We start from the raw sequence: 18,304 nt of genomic DNA on the forward strand, positions 1-18,304 counted from the left end.
TTTTGAAATAATGAATTACACAGCTCAGCAATGTTTAATCTTACAAAACAATGACATTATATTCTGAAATCTTATATGGCTTGTAAAAGTTGTTTGACTAATAGACATGTTTAAGACCAGAAAACCAGTTTATACAGTCTTGATGGATGGTACTTCCTCATTACGACCACTAGGAACTACATCAGTGGTATTATCATTGTGGCCTAGTAAATGGAGTCATTGAGTACACACAGTGGCTGCCTCCACTGTGTGGTGTGTTCACAATGGATAAACTAGAGAAGTCATACAGGTGACAGCAGAAAAACATCAGCTGAAATTGAGGTAATAAGGGATCATACGATAAGTCATGTGTCCAGCTTAATGAAATATATAACCTAAAGGTTCCGGACATTGCAATGCGAGAGGTTTCAATTCATTCCGCACCCCCTCTTTCTCATTAGTAAAGGAAACCTGGCTTGTTCAGTACATTATGCACATGTAAGAAGTAGGCAAACACTTTCCAACATCATCCGCTCACCTAAAGCTGTATTCACAAAACTTTTTGTGTAAAAAAATACATAATGAGCAGAAATGATGAAGATGATGATCCAGTCACAAGGATAGAAGAAAAATAAAATAAAGATCCATGTATATCTGCAGGGTGAACACCAGCAGGATTTGACCAACTCGGGAGATAAAATTATACCACCACACCCCAAGACACACAATCGAAAACGTCACAGAAGTATTTTCAGGGTTAAATCCCACAGTCAGTGCTGTATTAGGAGGAGGGCATATAAGAAAGTTATCTCAGCGCCGACGTCCCTCCAGTAGAGACTCAAAGTCTGGCGAGCAGACAAGTTTATGCTGAACATGTCCCAGGACCATCATTTCTCCTCGACGGGCTTCTCCTACACTGATCGACACCAGCTCCTGGAAGAGAGTGAATAGAAGACATCAAATACAACAAGCATGGAATTGCTGCCCCGGGAACAATAGCTACTCCCTAAACAGACCATAATAAACCAGTCAATAACAGTCTGAAACATGTTACAGGATGCAGTCTTTTTACTAAGGACAACTACTTATTAAATCAACCCTGCCCTCTATGTATATTGTAAATAGAGGGTCCATGCCCCAGTTCTCTCCTCAGAGGGCGACTCTTTGTGGCTGGAGAACATGCTGGTTCCCCTCTGCGTTTACTAGAGACAGCATCACAAAGCACTATATGTGGTTCACAGTATTCTCTATTTCTGGCTTTAAAGTTAACCAGTATATTCACATACAGTTGTTTCTTCAATAATTTAAAATAAGGATTTGTACACAATAACAGTGTTGCAAACAGAAAGGGACTGTTGTAATTGCACTTGTTACCATAGAAAGGTAATTACAACACTGTTTTAAAAGACACAAGAAAAACTTATTTAAAAACAGCATCTGCAGTTCTGGCATCAGACTCGTTTACACAATCCATAAATAAGGGTAAAGACCTTTAGCTTTCCAAGGATACTAAACTAATGTAGAAACTAAAATATCGTATTCCTTTACATTTATTTATGCCTTGTTGACAAGTAGTTTTAGAGAGTTAACTTCATAACAAATTGCAGACAAATGAAAGCGTAGACAAACTGCTACAGAATTAACAAAACACTCAATACGTTGGCACGATTCATGTTCCGACAAGTCTGTTTGCATGCCATAGCTTGTATGATATAGATGTGTGAATGCTCAGAAACGGAACTCACGCCAATGAACGGAATTACATGCAATTCAAATGCTGAATGCAAATGACTTACAACGGACTACAACTTAAGAGGTGGAACAGGAGAGGGAAAAGGCAGCTGAACATAGGCCATGTAAATTAAAGGCATGCAGATGCAGCCTATTCCAGTGCTGCGTTTCTCGTGAGCACACCTGGTTACAGCCATATCACTTGCACCAGCTACAGTGCAGGTGTAAGCACCAACTGATAGTGATGACTAGTGTTTTAAAAACTACACATGCCGCTAGCTAGCATAGAACATGTGTATGCAAGGAAGATTGGCTATATAAATGCATTTTATGTACAGTATGCATTGAAAAGGATCTTTATATATATTTAATATAAAAACAACATGTAAATCGTTATTTTGGATTAATGATTATACTATTAAGAGTTGTTCATTTATTTTATCATTTAATAAATGTTTGGTTTTTTTTTGTTTTTTAACTATTTATTTTGAAAAATAGCAATCATGTACAGATAAGAGTCAACAATTTGTACATTTGCAGGATTAGAAACAAAAGCAGAGAACAGTACATATCGTAGGCATATGTCAGTGAAGCTGAAAATATTTGAATAGCAAATATCCAAAATAGCCAGAGGTTGTCAATAAAAAGACAGGTAAGTATACAATTGTTATCCAGAATACTCAATACAACATTTTATAACTATATAATGTGTGGGGGGAGGGGAGGGGGGGCACTGGTCACCACCGAGAATGAAAGAAAAAAAAAAAGAACACACTTCCCTTTATCCACACAATTCCTTACCCTTATCTTTCCCTTTTTAAGAAGAGAAATAAATAAATAGAAGAGGGGCAATAAAAGTTTCAAAGGAGATTATTACTTTATATTCTCTGGAAAGGGAAACAGCATCGAGAGTCAAGAGTCAGGCCACCTATGAGCATAGGGAGTCTTTTTAGGAGGAAGGAGATGGTACAGGAGGTATGGGGTTATAAGTAAAGCCAAGGAGCCCAAACCTGGTGAAATTTATCATCCTTCTCATGCAGGTGGTGTGTAATCTGTTCCATCCGGGCAATAAACCAGATATAGGATCACAGGGCCGCCATAGTAGGGGGTTCTTAATAAATGTTTTTATGTGTTCTGATGTGACCTTTTAGTGAACAGACACTTGTGTGGATACTGCAGGCTACTGTGTGAATCCACATATGTCATGTAACATTTAGGCAGAGTGTATTACATCCAGAATCCAATTCAAACGTATCTGGAGAACCAGATTGGATCTCCGGATACGTTTGAATTGGATTCTGGATGTAATACACTCTCCAGACTGGAGCGTGGATTTAAATATGGTCAGAACTAGCAATAAGTTTTGTGCTCTTTTATTAAAACACAACTTGAGACTGAACATGAAGCCTATGTCTATCTTACAAAGTAGCACTGCAATTACAAATGATGTTACCTGTAAGAAGGAGCAAGATGTCCCCATGGTGACATCGAGAGTGACCTTGCCCAGGACGAGCTGCACTTTTCCTGATCTTCGTACGACTAGTTTTCCGATCTGGCCCTCCGCTACGTCTCGCAATGAACAGCTGTCTTCTGCTGCCTGTGCTTCCTGTGCAAAATTAAAAGGAATCCATGTAAAATAGCTGTAGCAAGTACTCACTGTAACAAAGTCCCAAATTACACAAACACACAATCTCAATATGACAAGAGCATCCTCAGTACATTGCGGATGGCTAAGAACAAGAGCTTGCATTCAACTACACAACAAAGGTATATGCCAGGAGAAATATCAGAGTATGGGAACATTTACATCTCTGGTTGCCAAAAGGACTGTACAGTATCCCCTGCAGCAATGCTGGCTCTTTAACACTCAAACTGCACAGCTTAGTGGTAACATAGCCCAAACTGCACAGCTTAGTGGTAACATAGCCCAAGATGAAAAGGAACGATAGAACCTAGATCCATAACATTTTAACCTCACCACAAAGAACAGTCAAAACAAGTTAACACTGGCATGTAACCGCTGTAATGTGATAAGACTCCTATTTTGAAGAGATCATTGATGACTGTCAGAATCACCAATCTAAACATGACCGGCTAATAGGGTAAAGGTCTCCCCAACAAACCTGGCTCTTGTCCTTGACCAGCAACATGTGACCATCCTCACTCTGCACTTCAGTCATGACAGGTCGGGCGTCCTGGGTGGGCGGCTGCCCTGGAAGAGTGTCGGGGAGCTGCATGAAGAAGAGAGTCTCCTCCCCAGAGACGCGCAGAGATTCCAGTAACTCTGTGAGAGGCACGTCCTTCTTGTCAGGGGCCTTCTTCACTGCCGGAGACTTGCATGGGGGGACACGAGACTTCCAGGCACCTTCATCTTCCATTGGTTCTTCTTTCACTGGAGGCATCAAAACAGTATATGAGACTAAAATGGAATTGCTGAAATGTACACTAGGTTTAATGTAATCACAATCCGATATTAAATATCTAAATAGATTTAGAGAAAAAAAAAAAAAAAAGTACATTGTTTGTTAACTTAGCTAATGTCAGATTAATATCACATTTAACTTTATAGAGCTCCAATCAATGAGTATTTCTGATGTAAACCCAACTGCACCCAAATTGCAAAACCTCAAGATTTCATGCTCCAGAATCACGCACTTCCTCCATCATCTGAAACTGATGTAAAGTTATTTCATTTGAGAAAGAGGTCATCAGGGCGTCAAATAAGGTTGACTTGCTGGCGGTCAAAATTCTATATCCAACGCAACTATTAAGAAAAGGGATGGGTGGAGGGGGATCTTATCAACCACAAGGGTTTCTGGCATGAACCATGTACTGTGGATGCTGAGGGGAGGGAGACTTTTATTTAAAAAAATAAATAAAAAATGTAGACTGCTTATTTTATTTAAGATTACTGACCTTTGACAGATGAACTTTCAACCTCCATCTTTTCCTCTTTGGAGACCCCCAGCAGGGGCTTTATATCCTCCTCCTCTTCCTCATCTCTGAACAACCAGCCTGAGTGTGCAAGAGGAAGCTGCACAGGCTGATTCTGTATATCGTTCTTCAAACCGGGGTCATCCAAAAACTACAGGAGACAGAGAAAGTGGCGAGAGACACAGATAGGGAGGGGAACAGTAAACCGGGGAACGGGATGGGGGTAGAGAGATAAGAGGTTAAGTTAAAAAGGTTTACAACTAGGAAACATGTTTTGAATATTAAAGCCATCATTGATTGATGAAAGGATTTTCTCCAGTACCTTGTCATTTTCCAGCATTCGCAGGATCTGCTTTGTCTCCTCCTCAGTTTCTCTTTTTTCCCGTTTTATATTAATGATGTGGGAGGGACCAAGATCACTAGATTCTGAGGGCCCATCCCATCCAGCTAAAGACAAATCAAGAACAATTGATCGGTATTGATCTGTAATACTTAAGTAATACGGTATATTAAGCACTCTAATTACACATCTTCTTAGGTATGTGTCATTCTCTTAAACTCATTACTTTTTTTCTTGAGCTGCTCAGCTGGTCCCTGCTCAAAGATGGAGTGACTCTGGATAACTTGTGGTCTACCACGTCCTCTCCCTGGTCCATCCCCACGCCGATCCCTGTTGCGCTCAGACCGTTCATGTTTTACAGATACCTCCTCTTTCGGCCTGGGTGAAGACAGACAGTTGGTTAAAAACAAAAAGGACTGTATAAGAGAGAGAAAAAAAAAAACGATAGTAGATAGACAGACAAGACATTTTATTGGAGTGTAAGGGGGGGGGGAAATTCAATTGACCGCGGTAATTTTCCTTTACGCAGCATTAAACATTTTAAATTACCCGCACGGGCGTGACAGTTTTTAAGTACCGCAGGGTAAAAAATCATGATATTCAATTTGAAATCTGTTCACGCCACCCCCGCATGTTAACAATTGACCATTTTGATCAGAAGGAAGGGGAGGGCTTAACGCCACCATCAGCGAACTGTCATTTGCCGATAGCTGTTGGCTGGTTTGGTGACTGCATTGCATCTGGCTTTGTGAGTGTTCGGTATTTGATTGAATTGTCATACATTCTCATTTTACGGCGCCGCGTTAAATAACAATTGAATAGCTTTTAACGTGGCTCCCTCCCACCCACCCTATACTTTCAATAAATCGTCTACTTGTCCGTGATAGGACCGTTGGAGCTAAAAAAAACTGAGCGTTAAAAAAAATTGAATATCGGGTGAGATTAAAACACTCCAAAATGCATGAAAACCGCATTAAAAATCACTTAAAGCACTGTTAAAAAAAAAAAACTGCAGTCAATTTAATTCCCCCCTCTGTGTAAATGTAAAGGAGGGGACCAGAGAGCAAGAGAATTTTGGGAAATAAAATAGGTGGGAAGTAAAGCGAGTAAAAAAAAAAAAAAAAATTCAAAATCAAAAAGGTATAAAAAGGGCTGAAAGCTAAAAGTGATTAAAAGATGGGCAAAGAAGACTAATTAGAATATAGGAAGAGTACATGAGATAAGAACAGAACCTTACTCTTCCTTTATCTTTCTGCTGATTATGTTTGGAGCAAATGTTTTCTGTAAACAAATAAAATAAATTTTACTTTGGTGAATTGACAGACAAAATATGAGCAATTAGTCAAACCCAACACACAGCCACGTAATATAATATACCCTACATTTTACAAAATATACTTGTGTTGTGACATTATAATCTAAGTAATAAAAATTTTCCCAGGCATTGTAATCTATAAAACTAATTTGAGTCAACATCACTAAGACTATACAATGGTTGTGAACAATCATATAATAGATAGCTTGAGATGAGTCTCACCTTCCTCACACCCCCAAGGGTGAGATCCCGGGAGCGGATGGAAGGAAGACGCCCCGGGGTGAGGGGTGCTGATGGTCTACGCCCAACCAGACCTCTCGCACCTGCAACTGGGGTCCTAGGACCGCCAGACGCAGAATCATTCTTCTTAGCGCCTTCTGACATCCTTTGAAAATGTGAACAGGACACAAGATGAAGACTTTACTAATTGCACAAACAGGGTAAGGATGCTGCAAAGTGAGATGTGCTACATAACTGACACAGAAGTAACAAAACATGAGCAATTAGAGAAATTAGGTTGGAGGGCAGCTAACAATATCAGCTCTGAGAATCACACCATTAACATATTGTTTCAGAAAAACACTACATAAAAACTGCATTCACATAGCACATACCGACCTCTAATATAAGTAACCATATTAACCAAATATTATACATATCTAAATCTCATTAACACTTGATACCTACAATTAATATTTGCTATAATACAAGACTATAAACTGATGTCTATGCAGTCAGGCAATATACAGCTATATTAGAAGACGATTGCCATATTGAGACGACAACACACTACATAACACAGACAGGCCAATCCTATAAGACAAACGCAGAATATATGAGACTACACAGGATCACTATACAACCACCTCACCTGCCTGGTCAGCATCTCATGTCTCTAACACACAGCCACCCGTGCCGTGACGTCACTTCCTCCTTCCTACCCGAAGCATGCTGGGAAATGTAGTCCTGCGGGCTGTAGCAGAACAGAGCGGGGAGCCTCTCCTAAAACGTCATTATCATGTCAAGACACAAACTGCCCTGTGATTTTATTATAAATAGGTGCCAAGGCAAGTTTGTTTACTCACGAAAGTATTCTTGTTGCTCACTTGATGCTGCCATTTGGCTGATACATTTTGTATTATTAAGGTACACATGCCTGCTAATAGCATCATCTGCTACACAAATGTCTGGTGGCCTGATTCATTAAGGAGAGTTAAGCAAGAAATTAAGTAAGTTTTGTTAAGTTTTCTGGACAAAACCATTTGCTGTGCAAGGGATGCAAATGAGTTTATTATTTTTCACGTAAAGAAAATACTGGCTGTTTTTTCATGTAGCACACAAATACTTGATAGCTTGTTTGTACACTGAAATTTAAAGTTGATCTATAAAAAAAAAGCCAGTATTTTCCTTATGTGCAATATAATAAACTAATATGCACCCCTTGCATTGTAACCTGGTCTTGTCCAGGAGAAAAATTAAAAATAAAATGAGTATTTTCCTTAATGAATCAGGCCCTGGGTTCTTATTTTTTATTTGTTAGTTATAAAGGATTTTTTTATGGTTTCACGTTAAATGGGCAACTTAGTATAAACAGATAATGGAAGGTATAGAATCATGGTCACAATAACAATACAGTCTGATTTAACAACAAAAATACATTATGCAGGGGCAAACACAAGGATTTGTAGAGGGGGGTTTCCCCACCACGCCACCAATGGGAGTGACCAGCATGCATGGGGGCATGGCCATAATATTAGACAGTGCTTGGCTGCTCTCCAACTCAACCTAACTTTATAATATACATGGGCAATGTTGCATGCACTACTGTTAGGTGCACACAGCTCTCCCTTTTCAAGCAGAGCCGTGTGAAGTGGGGGCAGGGTCCAGCCACCTCAATTATACAGGGTTCCAGGCACTAAGAAACCCTCCTCGGTTTGCCTCTGTTATGATCTAAGTTGTACACAGTTGTAAATACAGCATGCTGGTTAAAGTGAGCGCCCGTTGAAACATGATTTTCATGAGTTCCAGTATAAGTTATTATTATTACTTGATTCATTAAAATAATATGGTTTTCGTCGATATTTTCATATTTGTTTTAAGTTAATAATTTAAGTTAATCTTAAGCTTATAATATAGTATTATTTTTAATCAAGCGGATTGTTGGGGACACAGTGTTTTTTTTTACTTGCCAGTTTCCTTTTGGTTCTAATCCACTCCAGTGGTGACAGTACTGAAATGCCATGAAATGTGCAAGGACATGAAAGAAAAGTATGATACCCACCACAGTGTATGACCTGGTCTACAGTAAGCAGTAACAGTACCTTACCACAGAAATGGTAGGTTCACTTCTATGATTTTCACTAGGCATCTTTTTAACATTATTGACTGTTTCTAGAATCACTCTTTTGTGTCCTGGGCAGTCATTGAGTTCCAGTTTTCACATATGTAACCGCGCTCTAAGTTCAGCTGCCATTTTTAGCTGTGGTGGAAATAAGGCGCCTAAGAATAAGGCTCATGCCTGCCCTACGTACAACTTATTAGAATCACACACATTAAAAGACCACTAAACCTCACAGCTTTACGGAAAGACCATTGGAAACAGGTTTAGATGTCACCTGCCAAGTCTAATCCATACTGACCAGTTAGGCTATTCCCTATAGAAAAGCTAGAGACTATGGGCCTGATTCATTAAGGAAAGGAAAACAAGAAAATTAGTAACTTTGAACCTTGGCAAAGCCATGTTGCAATACAAGGGGTGCAAATGAGTTTATTATTTTGCACATAAAGAAAATACTGGCTGTTTTATTCATGTAGGACGCAAATACTTGAAAGCTTTATTTTTACATTGACATTAAGAGTCGATCTAGAACATGCTGTACCCCAAATATCATCAGTAGCTATTTATATAGCGCCACTAATTCCGCAGCGCTGTACAGACAACTCACTCACATCAGTCCCTGCCCCATTGGAGCTTACAGTCTAAATTCACTAACAAACATACACACACACACACACACACAGAAACTAGGGACAATTTTGATAGCAGCCAATTAACCTAATAGTATGTTTTTGGAGTGTGGGAGGAAATCGGAGCACCTGGAGGAAACCCACGCAAGCCCGGGGAGAACATACAAACTCCACACAGATAAAGCCATGGTCGGGAATCAAACTCATGATCCCAGTGCTGTGAGGCAGAAGTGTTAACCACTAGGCCACTGTCCCCACATTTTAAATTTACCTCCCCTCCAATACAACATGGTTTTGCCAAGGTCCAAAGTTACTCATTTTGGTTTGCTTAACTTTCCTTAATCAATCAGGCCCTACGTCACGCAGACACTTTGGAGTATACTCAATTAGAATTGGCGCCTGCAATTACAGCTGCATGGGTCCCTGTACTGCACATCGCGGATATGGGGTGCGTACGGAAATTCATAATGTTGCGGTACCGGTGCGCGTAATAGCGGATGCAAATCCTAATTGGATATGCCCCTAATCTCATACACTCAGCCTTGGTTGTGAACAGAGATAAAAAGCCATGGAATGAGTAGACTGGACCTTCCTGGTTGGTATTGTCAAAGTCAGCAAATTGGATAAAGTAATTTCTATTAATATCTTGCAAACTTGGTTGTCTTTGTCTGAAAATTATGCGTAGAGCACGCTACTGCGTGGGGAAGTGCATCCAGCCGCAACACGTGGAAAATAACAAGTTCACACATTCACACGAACATACACATTTGTAATTAGTACACATTAGGTGTAGTTGCAACACATTGTTATTTATGTCGAAATGTAGCAATATTTATTTTAACATTATAAGTTATATACATGTAAGTGAAATCAAAGGTTCAGGTTGCAGGAAATATGTCATGTTTAGTATCATTTTAATCCCCTATTCATCAGCAGTTGTCTGGTTCATTCGCCGAAGGGATCGCACATTGCATACTCTAGTTAGCGATGTTAGGGAATAAATGTTTAAAATTATACTGCCTGTATAATGTAAATAGACTTATTTTATTCTGATTTGTTATTCTGCTACTTTTGGCTATTAAATCACTTTGTGCTTTGGAACCACATATCGGCAATTGACAATCGTTATTGGATAGCAACTAGACGTGCATAACAGTATCCTACCACAGGGCAGTTTCAGGATTATGGACAGAGGCTGGGATAGGTACAGTAACTGTTTACATTGGTTGCCTTGTGTGACTTAATTACCTAGAAACAACTTATTATATATTTTATTATGTATTTTCTGTTTCACCCAGTCTGGGGGACACTGCTACCATGGGGTTGTATGAGGGGCCAAAGGAGTTGAAACTTAAAGAATTAAACTGTTAATGTAACTGTTGACAGAAGCTCCTTCCCCCTGTAACCCCTGTGGCTCCTCAGTGTTATTTAAGTGCCCATAGGAGTTGGGCTTAATTGTAGCTGCACTGCAGCTGTTTTTGTAGGTTAGGTTTTATTTTCTTTTGTTTCATTCATTTATTAGTGATTTGTAATGTGTACTGGGCTTTAGCTACACAGTGCTGACAGGTATAGTCTACTGAGGGAAACTAATCCCAACATACAGACTTAGTAGATGTACAGATGAGAGCCACTGCCTCTCAAAGAAAGTAACTTATGCTGTGCCTGTGTCATATAATTACACTGTATCACTGCTGTAAACTATTATTATTAAACTGACTATCCGGTGCTGCCGTTGGTGGCATAGAGCGCCGTGATGTCAAGATGGAGCAGCCATATTAACGCTCATACCAAGTCCTCTTCTCAAAATAGGAGAGGGGCACTCGGAAAGAAACCGGAAGGATCAAACCGGTACTAAGGAGACAAGGAGGAGCTATTTTGCTGGCTTAAAAATAGTAAGCCATCACGGACGGCATGCCTGGAAGCCAGAGGGGAAGACACCCCTACTCATCAACAGATTTGGTATATTCCTAAGGCGGGAAAACGAGCTACTGTGTGGACAGTACACTCCTGAGAGGATTATTTATACCGCTTTCATACTGCCGCCCCGGCAATATCCCGGGTTTTTGAAGCCGGGTTTTTGCCGGGGCTCGGAGCGTCCCAGCTCAGAAACACCATTCATACTGCACCTCGGACCCAGGAATTTCCCGGGTTGACCCCATTCATACTGCACAAGTCTGTGCCCTGGCAATTTGTGGGAGTCATCACCAGAGCAGTTTTCATTGGCTGAAAAATGGTGATGTCATTGAAAGGTGACTGGTTTTTTGACGCATAAAGATGATGCAAAAGTGGGTGGTGATTGTTTACCACATTACTTTTCATCATGGCCGACGACTCACTTTTGTGTAGCCAATCAGCTTGTTTTCTGTGCAACCCGGGTTGAAAAACCCGGGTTGCACCATTCATAGTGCAGGCAACCCGGGTCCGACTCGGGAATTACCCCTCGATAGATCCCGGGTTGAAGACTCGGGTTTTTAGACCCGGGATTTTTGACTTGTACCATTCATACTGCACCAAGACCCGGGTCGTTTGAGCTCGCCCCGGCAAAAACCCGGGATTTTGGTGCAGTATGAATGGGGTATAAGGAGAGTATTCTGCTATTATCCTTGCTGACAGGATTCTCTCCTCCTAACTGTACTTCAACTATCCTAGAGGGATTGCTGATTTCTTGTATTACTGTCTGTCTACTGGTGTAAACTGTATTTATATGGCTGTATATATTCATATATGAAACTGTATTGCACATAGTTTTGATAACTTGACAGATACACGTACTATTACACACATGTAGTGGTTAAAAACGGAGGAGGAGCATTTCATTTTCATACAGGACTGCTCCCCCTTCACAAATTGGTATGTTCCTTGGAGACCGTTCAGGAGAAGTGACACTTGGAGACAGTTGAAGAAACTCCTGAGCAGTTTTACCTCAGACACTGAGCAGCATAGTTCCCAATTCCGCTTATAACAAGCAGAATTGTGCTTCTTTTTTTGTGAAGTTGCAGGTTTTTTTTTCACTGCGGCGGGTAGCTTGTTTTTGGGCTTGGAGACGTTCTCCAAGTCCACAGGCTGCATAATCGTTTTTTTTTTTGTTTATAAAGGCTCTTTTTATATAAATATAAAATAAATAACAGAATTCTGCATTGGGAACTGCCACCTAATGGTAAATAAAATAATGTATTCAAATTCCACACAAATTGAAGAAACAAACTCATTTTATTTTTTATCTTCCATTGTCATGTTCGCTGTATTCTTGCCTGAACAGATGACAATATATTGGAGGATGATATTTAGAGAACGCACTTCATCTGACAGGACAGAATGAGACTGCTATGTATGTATGTATGTGCTATTAGCCTGGGGGCCAGCCCAGCTGACGGCCGCCAAGAACATGCAGGTGAATGTGGTACACAGACTAGCCACCATCTGGTCCCTCATTTATAACCAGCCGATAGCCCCTCGCCAGGCCCAAATCAGCAGCACATTTCTTGCCATCAATCATCAGATGTCCTAGTAAAGCGTCATCAGCAGGTTCTACTTCAGATAATTGGCTAATAGCTTTCTTAGGCACCCCTAGGAAATGTGTTGGTGCTTGTGGAGCGACATCATGGAAAGCGATACATTGATCGCCCTCATAGGGGAGGAGAATAATGTAGCGTTAACAGTGTTACCGTTAATACGGTAAAACTGCACATAATTACCCTTAATACGGTCATTTCAATGGTGGATTTTTACTTGCGGCTCCCTGAGCTGCGAGATGAAATCCAGGCTAAAATTACCATATTAACGGTAATACTGTTAACGCCACGTTATTCTCGGCGCAATTGAATTGGCCTCATAGATTATATTAGCCGGGATTTCCTTACGGATAATTTTCCCGAATATGGTCTCACACCGGGACGGGCTGTCTTTGCTTTGCTGATCTCATCCGCCATAGCTGCAGCCCTGATGACAGGCAGACCATTGGGAGGTGTTACTATTTTGTGATTGGTGCATTCAGTTTGTTTTTTTTGTGGGCGGGTTGTGCAGCGAAATCCTCCAATGAAGTGGCGCTTTGTGGGTGTGGGCGGAGTCAGAGGAGAACGTGGAATAAATCACAGGAAGACGGATCTACAGCAACCTACTGAAATAAGTGCTGTGACAGACACAGGATCCCTGCACCTATAGCAGGTAACACTGCTATATAACACCCTCCCCTCCCATTCAGTAAGCTGCTCATGTCAGAAGACTGCTTTCAGAGCCCTATTTTATATCATGGGGATGTGTGGTATAGACATACAAGTGTCCTAAATTACAGCATTTGCTTTTTCATTTGCCATATCAGTGTATAAATGTGTCCTCTTGTGTTTATAAAGGTTTTCTAAATGGAGATTCAGTGTAGAAATTAGTGTTATAGAAAAGGACGGTCCCCTGTAGGTTGGGCTTTTTTCGATTGGTTTGGGCTTGTTTCTCACTAAGTGGTTGCTTGTTTTTTATTTCAGAGTTGGCAACCCTGCTCACAGACACTGATCAGCTGTATATACTGTGTGTGACTGACAGGCTGCTCTCTACCTGCTGCTGCTGATCAGTAGTATATACTGTGTGTGACTGACAGGCTGCTCTCTATCTGCTGCTACTGATCAGTAGTAAATACTGTGTGTGACTGACAGGCTGCTCTCTATCTGTGGGTACTGATCAGTAGTATATACTGTGTGTGACTGACAGGCTGCTCTCTATCTGCTGCTACTGATCAGTAGTATTTACTGTGTGTGACTGACAGGCTGCTCTCTATCTGCTGCTACTGATCAGTAGTATTTACTGTGTGTGACTGATAGGCTGCTTTCTATCTGCTGCTACTGATCAGTAGTATATACTGTGTGTGACTGACAGGCTGCTCTCTATCTGCTGCTACTGATCAGTAGTATTTACTGTGTGTGACTGACAGGCTGCTCTCTATCTGCTGCTACTGATCAGCAGTATATACTGTGTGTGACTAACAGGCTGCTCTCTATCTGCTGCTTCTGATCAGTAGTATATACTGTGTGTGACTGACAGACTGCTACTGATCAGCTAAGTATATGGTTGGCCTAGTGGTTAGCACTTCTGCCGCACAGCACTGGGGTCATGAGTTCCATTCCTGACCATGGCCTCATCTGTATGGAGTTTGTATGCTCTCCCTGTGTTTGCGTGGGTTTCCTCCGGGTGCTCCGGTTTCCTCCCACACTCCAAAAACATACTAGTAGGTTAATTGGCTGCTATCAAATTGACCCTAGTCTCTCTCTCTCTCTCTGTCTGTGTGTGTGTATGTTAGGGAATTTAGACTGTAAGCTCCAATGGGGCAGGGACTGATGTGAATGAGTTCTCTGTACAGCGCTGCGGAATAACTGGCGCTATATAAATGGTGATGATGATATACTGTGTCTGACTGACAGGCTGCTCTTTATATGCTGCTATTGATCAGCAATATATACTGTGTGTGACTGTCAGCGGGTACTCTGCCCTAGACATGGCTCTGGAGGGATGAGTACCTTACATTAGTTTTGTCTTACACATATCTGTACAAATAGATACTATTTTGGGGATTATTCTGTTATGTATATTAACACAATAATTGTGTTGGGGAGTACAACTCTGGGTTTATCCCTATAGAGTTAGGAAATATGTATGAGTCTTTATATAAACACATACCGTAACTATTTATAGCTATGTATTTGTATTTACATATATATAAAAGTAAATTTTTAAAAAAAGTGTAGTGTAACTGCGACTATTGATATAAAGTTACAGATTACCTATTTCTGTTGCCAGGGGCGGATTGGCCATAGACCTTACAGGGAAGTTTCCCGGTAGGCCGATGGCCTAACGAGGCCACCTGGAGGCCACCTCAGATTTTCCCGGGGGGGTGCGTTTGGATGCGGCGGGGGGAGGCACGTACAGGAAAGCAATCTAAAATATTGGTGTTCAGTGGGCAGCAACAGGCAGCCAATTGCTAGGCTCCCACGGTGCTGTTCGGCAGACTGGAAGTCTGACTTCACTTCCTGTCTGCCTGATGTGAGAAGAGGCGCTGCTCAGAGCAACTGAAGGTAAGTGAGGGGGGCTTAGTATACTATACTATACTAAGGGGGGGTCCTATACGATACTAAGGGGGACTACTAATACTATGCTATACTAAGGGGGGCTGCCTATACTATACTAAGGGAAGCTACCTATACTATACTATACTAAGGGAAGCTACCTATACTATACTAAGGAGGGTTACCTATACTATACTATACTAAGGGGGGCTACCTATACTATACTAAGGGTGGCTGCCTATACTATACTAAGGGGGGCTACCTATACTATACTATACTATTGGGGGGCTACCTATACTATACTAAGAGGGGGCTGCCTATAGTATACTATACATTTGCCCTGCATGGCTTTAGAGATGACTCACTGTGTGTAAAGTCATCACATTTAGGTTTTCCTAAATGTTACTACAACCAAATTCCTGTAGTTCTAAATCCCGCCTACTTTTGTGTTGGCCCCATCTACAGTTATTTTGGTCCCGCCGACATGAGGCCACTTCAATAATTTGTTCCAGGGCCACTTTAAGTTCCCAATCCACCCCTGTCTGTTGCATCTTAAATATTGTGAAACATGTCAAAGGTAAAACAAACAAGGTGAAATATTTTACCTCTGTAAAATGTAAAACCAAACTATCCAGTGGACGGTAGGATCCGGGGTCGGTTTGTGTGAACTGTGATGCAGATGGCTGGGATGGGTGCGCACGAGGGTCCCCCTCAGATGGGGAACCAACGTAGACGACTGCATTGGGACAGTCGGTAGCGAAGCTACTTCAGTTGCTCGCCCATCCTGCAGAGATAGCCACAGTGGATTTGATTATCACTCTGGCTCAAAATGTATCAGTGCAGCCTTCTAAGACTGCTGCCCTTACGACATCTTCAAAGGTTGCAGGGGAAGGTTCTTCTATCCTTCCGGCTCCTCTTGGTTTCCAAGGCCAAATCCAGGTTGAAGCTTCTTTGTCTACTTCATTGGTACAGGACCTTGAAAAATGAAATACATTTCTTGAGTCCACAAGAACTCGCACTTCCTGTAAAAGGCATAGGTCTGCTTATCCTCTCTTAGCGGTCTCTGATTCAGAGGCCCAGTGGGAAAGAGCCATATAGCATGTTCCCTCCTTCTGAAGAGCTGACAAATCTCATTGAGTAGCATGGAAATAGCCAGACAGAAAATTATTTGTACCACGTAGGTTTCCTAGCATCTTTCCACTTCAACTGGATGAGATGACCCAATGGGAACAGGTTCCTAAGGTGGATACACCTGTAGCACGCTAGGCATTCCATACCACTCTTCCTTTACCTGGCTCACCTACTCGTAAAAATAGCACTGTGTCACAGTTGTCTTGGCCAAGCTGTGGATCCTCAGACTCTGCTGAATATGACAAGACTCACTCACGGGTGCGGAATCTAACAGGTAGGTAGTATTCACCAGGAACCCCCGCAATGGAGTATGGTCTTAGCGGCACCTATCCCGCAGGTCGCAGCTCCGCGAGAGAGTATATAGCAGAGAGGTATGGAGGAGCCAAGAGATGATGGGAGACAGACACACCAGGTGGTAAGTAGTAGAGATACTGGAACAGCGGTAGTTCAATGCTGGCCACGAAGATGAGAGCAGGCTGATACAATGGTGGTAACTCAGGACAACAGCTGAGGAGTCACAGGAACAGCGGTAGCTCAGAGAGGCAGCGGAGAGAGAACAGAGGCTGACACAATGTAGTAACTCAGGAGCGAGTAGCAGAAATACTGGAACAGCGGTAGTTCAGATGCTGGCCACGGAGATGAGAGCAAAGCTGATACAACGGAAGCAGGTCACGGAGGAAGCAGGAGCCAGATTCTACTGCTGCAGGAAGTGATCTTGAAGAATAGGCACCAGACAGGTGAACACAGTTGGTTTAAATAGCGCTCCATGATCCTGCGGCCAATGAGGGGAGAGAGGAGGTTTCAAAGGAGGACTGTGGTTCTGCAAATACGCAGATCTGAAGGCAAGATGGTGCACGTAATGGAACTGATGCCACAATATGCCGGTATCACCGCCAGCGAGAAGAAGGCACAAACCCTGTTACCCGTATGCGGGGCCAGAGCATGACACACTGACTGTAAAGTGGAAAGTTTTTTGAATACCATTCTTTCTTCTACTTCTGTGGCTAAAGAGATAGAGACCTGGGCAGATCTGCTTGCTGTTCTTTTAGGTGCAGAGCTGGATGACATCATATATCAGACTACAGGAGAAAAAAAGTTTCTTCTTCCCTGTTAATGTCCAGAAGCCACTAGGACCTTGTTTTGGTTCCTTTCATCTTCTCTTTCGGGGTAGCGCTTCAAACTGTGGACAGTCTTACAGAGGTAAGCCTATCCCATCCAGTGACCAGTCACAGAGGGGCAGGCTGTCCTATGAAGCAAAGTCATCTGCCAGGTCCCGGAAGGACAAAGGGGCAGAAGTTTCTATTCAAACCTCTTCCTGGTTCACAAGCCAGACGGCTCATTTCATCCCATCGCAGATTGCAGTGGGGGACTCCCACTTTCAATTCCATTCGTCCCTTCCAAGGCTCCATAAGTGCCCTGTAAATAAGTCTTTACAGGGATCATGGCGATCATGGCAGCACAGTTGTGTACCGTGGAAGTCTGCATCAATCCATAATTGGATGATTTGCTAATAAAGGTGTGGGCAGCACGGTGACTTAGTGGTTAGCACTTCTGTCTCACAGCACTGGAGTCATGAGTTCAATTCCCGACCATGGGGAACTCCACCTGTGTGGAGTTTGTATGTTCTCCCGGTGTTTGCATAAGTTTCCTCCAGATGCTCCGGTTTCCTCCCACACTTCAAAAAACATACTAGTAGGTAAATTGGCTGCTATCAAAATTGACCCTAGTCTCTGTGTATGTGTGTGTGTTAGGGAATTTAGACTGTAAGCTCCAATGGGGCAGGGACTGATGAGAGTGAGTTCTATAATGATGAGGATGAAGGCGGACTTGGATCAGACCCTCCGGCTCCATATTTCGCTG

At 42.0% G+C, this 18,304-nt stretch overlaps 2 protein-coding genes and 1 pseudogene across 3 annotated transcripts in view; 1 reads left to right on the forward strand and 2 right to left on the reverse strand.

Moving 5' to 3' along the window:
* On the reverse strand, positions 1-7,261 carry POLR3D (RNA polymerase III subunit D). The gene is made up of 9 exons (XM_075207134.1): positions 7,171-7,261; positions 6,522-6,684; positions 6,222-6,265; positions 5,211-5,362; positions 4,967-5,091; positions 4,627-4,795; positions 3,834-4,102; positions 3,164-3,316; positions 1-912 (listed from the first exon to the last, which is right to left on the reverse strand). Exons 2-9 carry the CDS (start codon positions 6,681-6,683, stop codon positions 790-792), a joined length of 1,197 nt encoding a protein of 398 aa, XP_075063235.1. The 5' UTR covers position 6,684; positions 7,171-7,261; the 3' UTR covers positions 1-789.
* Positions 7,248-18,304, forward strand: part of PHYHIP (phytanoyl-CoA 2-hydroxylase interacting protein) — a 23,894-nt gene continuing 12,837 nt past the window's right edge. For both annotated transcript variants that reach the window (XM_075207130.1, XM_075207133.1), the window contains exons 1-2: positions 7,248-7,366; positions 8,519-8,635. In XM_075207130.1, coding sequence (XP_075063231.1) covers positions 8,633-8,635 — 3 coding nt within the window. In that variant the 5' untranslated portion in view covers positions 7,248-7,366; positions 8,519-8,632. The remainder of the gene's footprint in view (positions 7,367-8,518; positions 8,636-18,304) is intronic.
* Positions 12,629-13,278, reverse strand: LOC142151462 (adenosine 5'-monophosphoramidase HINT1-like; annotated as a pseudogene).

Source organism: Mixophyes fleayi, chromosome 4 (genome assembly GCF_038048845.1).
Source record: "Mixophyes fleayi isolate aMixFle1 chromosome 4, aMixFle1.hap1, whole genome shotgun sequence".
NCBI classification, from domain to species: domain Eukaryota; kingdom Metazoa; phylum Chordata; class Amphibia; order Anura; family Limnodynastidae; genus Mixophyes; species Mixophyes fleayi.

What these genes read in the sequence shown, in the direction of transcription:
- POLR3D (XM_075207134.1), bottom strand. Translation starts at nt 6,683, where the DNA reads ATGTCAGAAGGCGCTAAGAAGAATGATTCTGCGTCTGGCGGTCCTAGG. An exon ending in TGAAAGTTCATCTGTCAAAG is followed by an intron (nt 4,103 to 4,626) that starts GTCAGTAATCTT and finishes TGATGCCTCCAG; the next exon opens with TGAAAGAAGAACCAATGGAA. An exon ending in CATCTTGCTCCTTCTTACAG is followed by an intron (nt 913 to 3,163) that starts GTAACATCATTT and finishes ACTCTCTTCCAG; the next exon opens with GAGCTGGTGTCGATCAGTGT.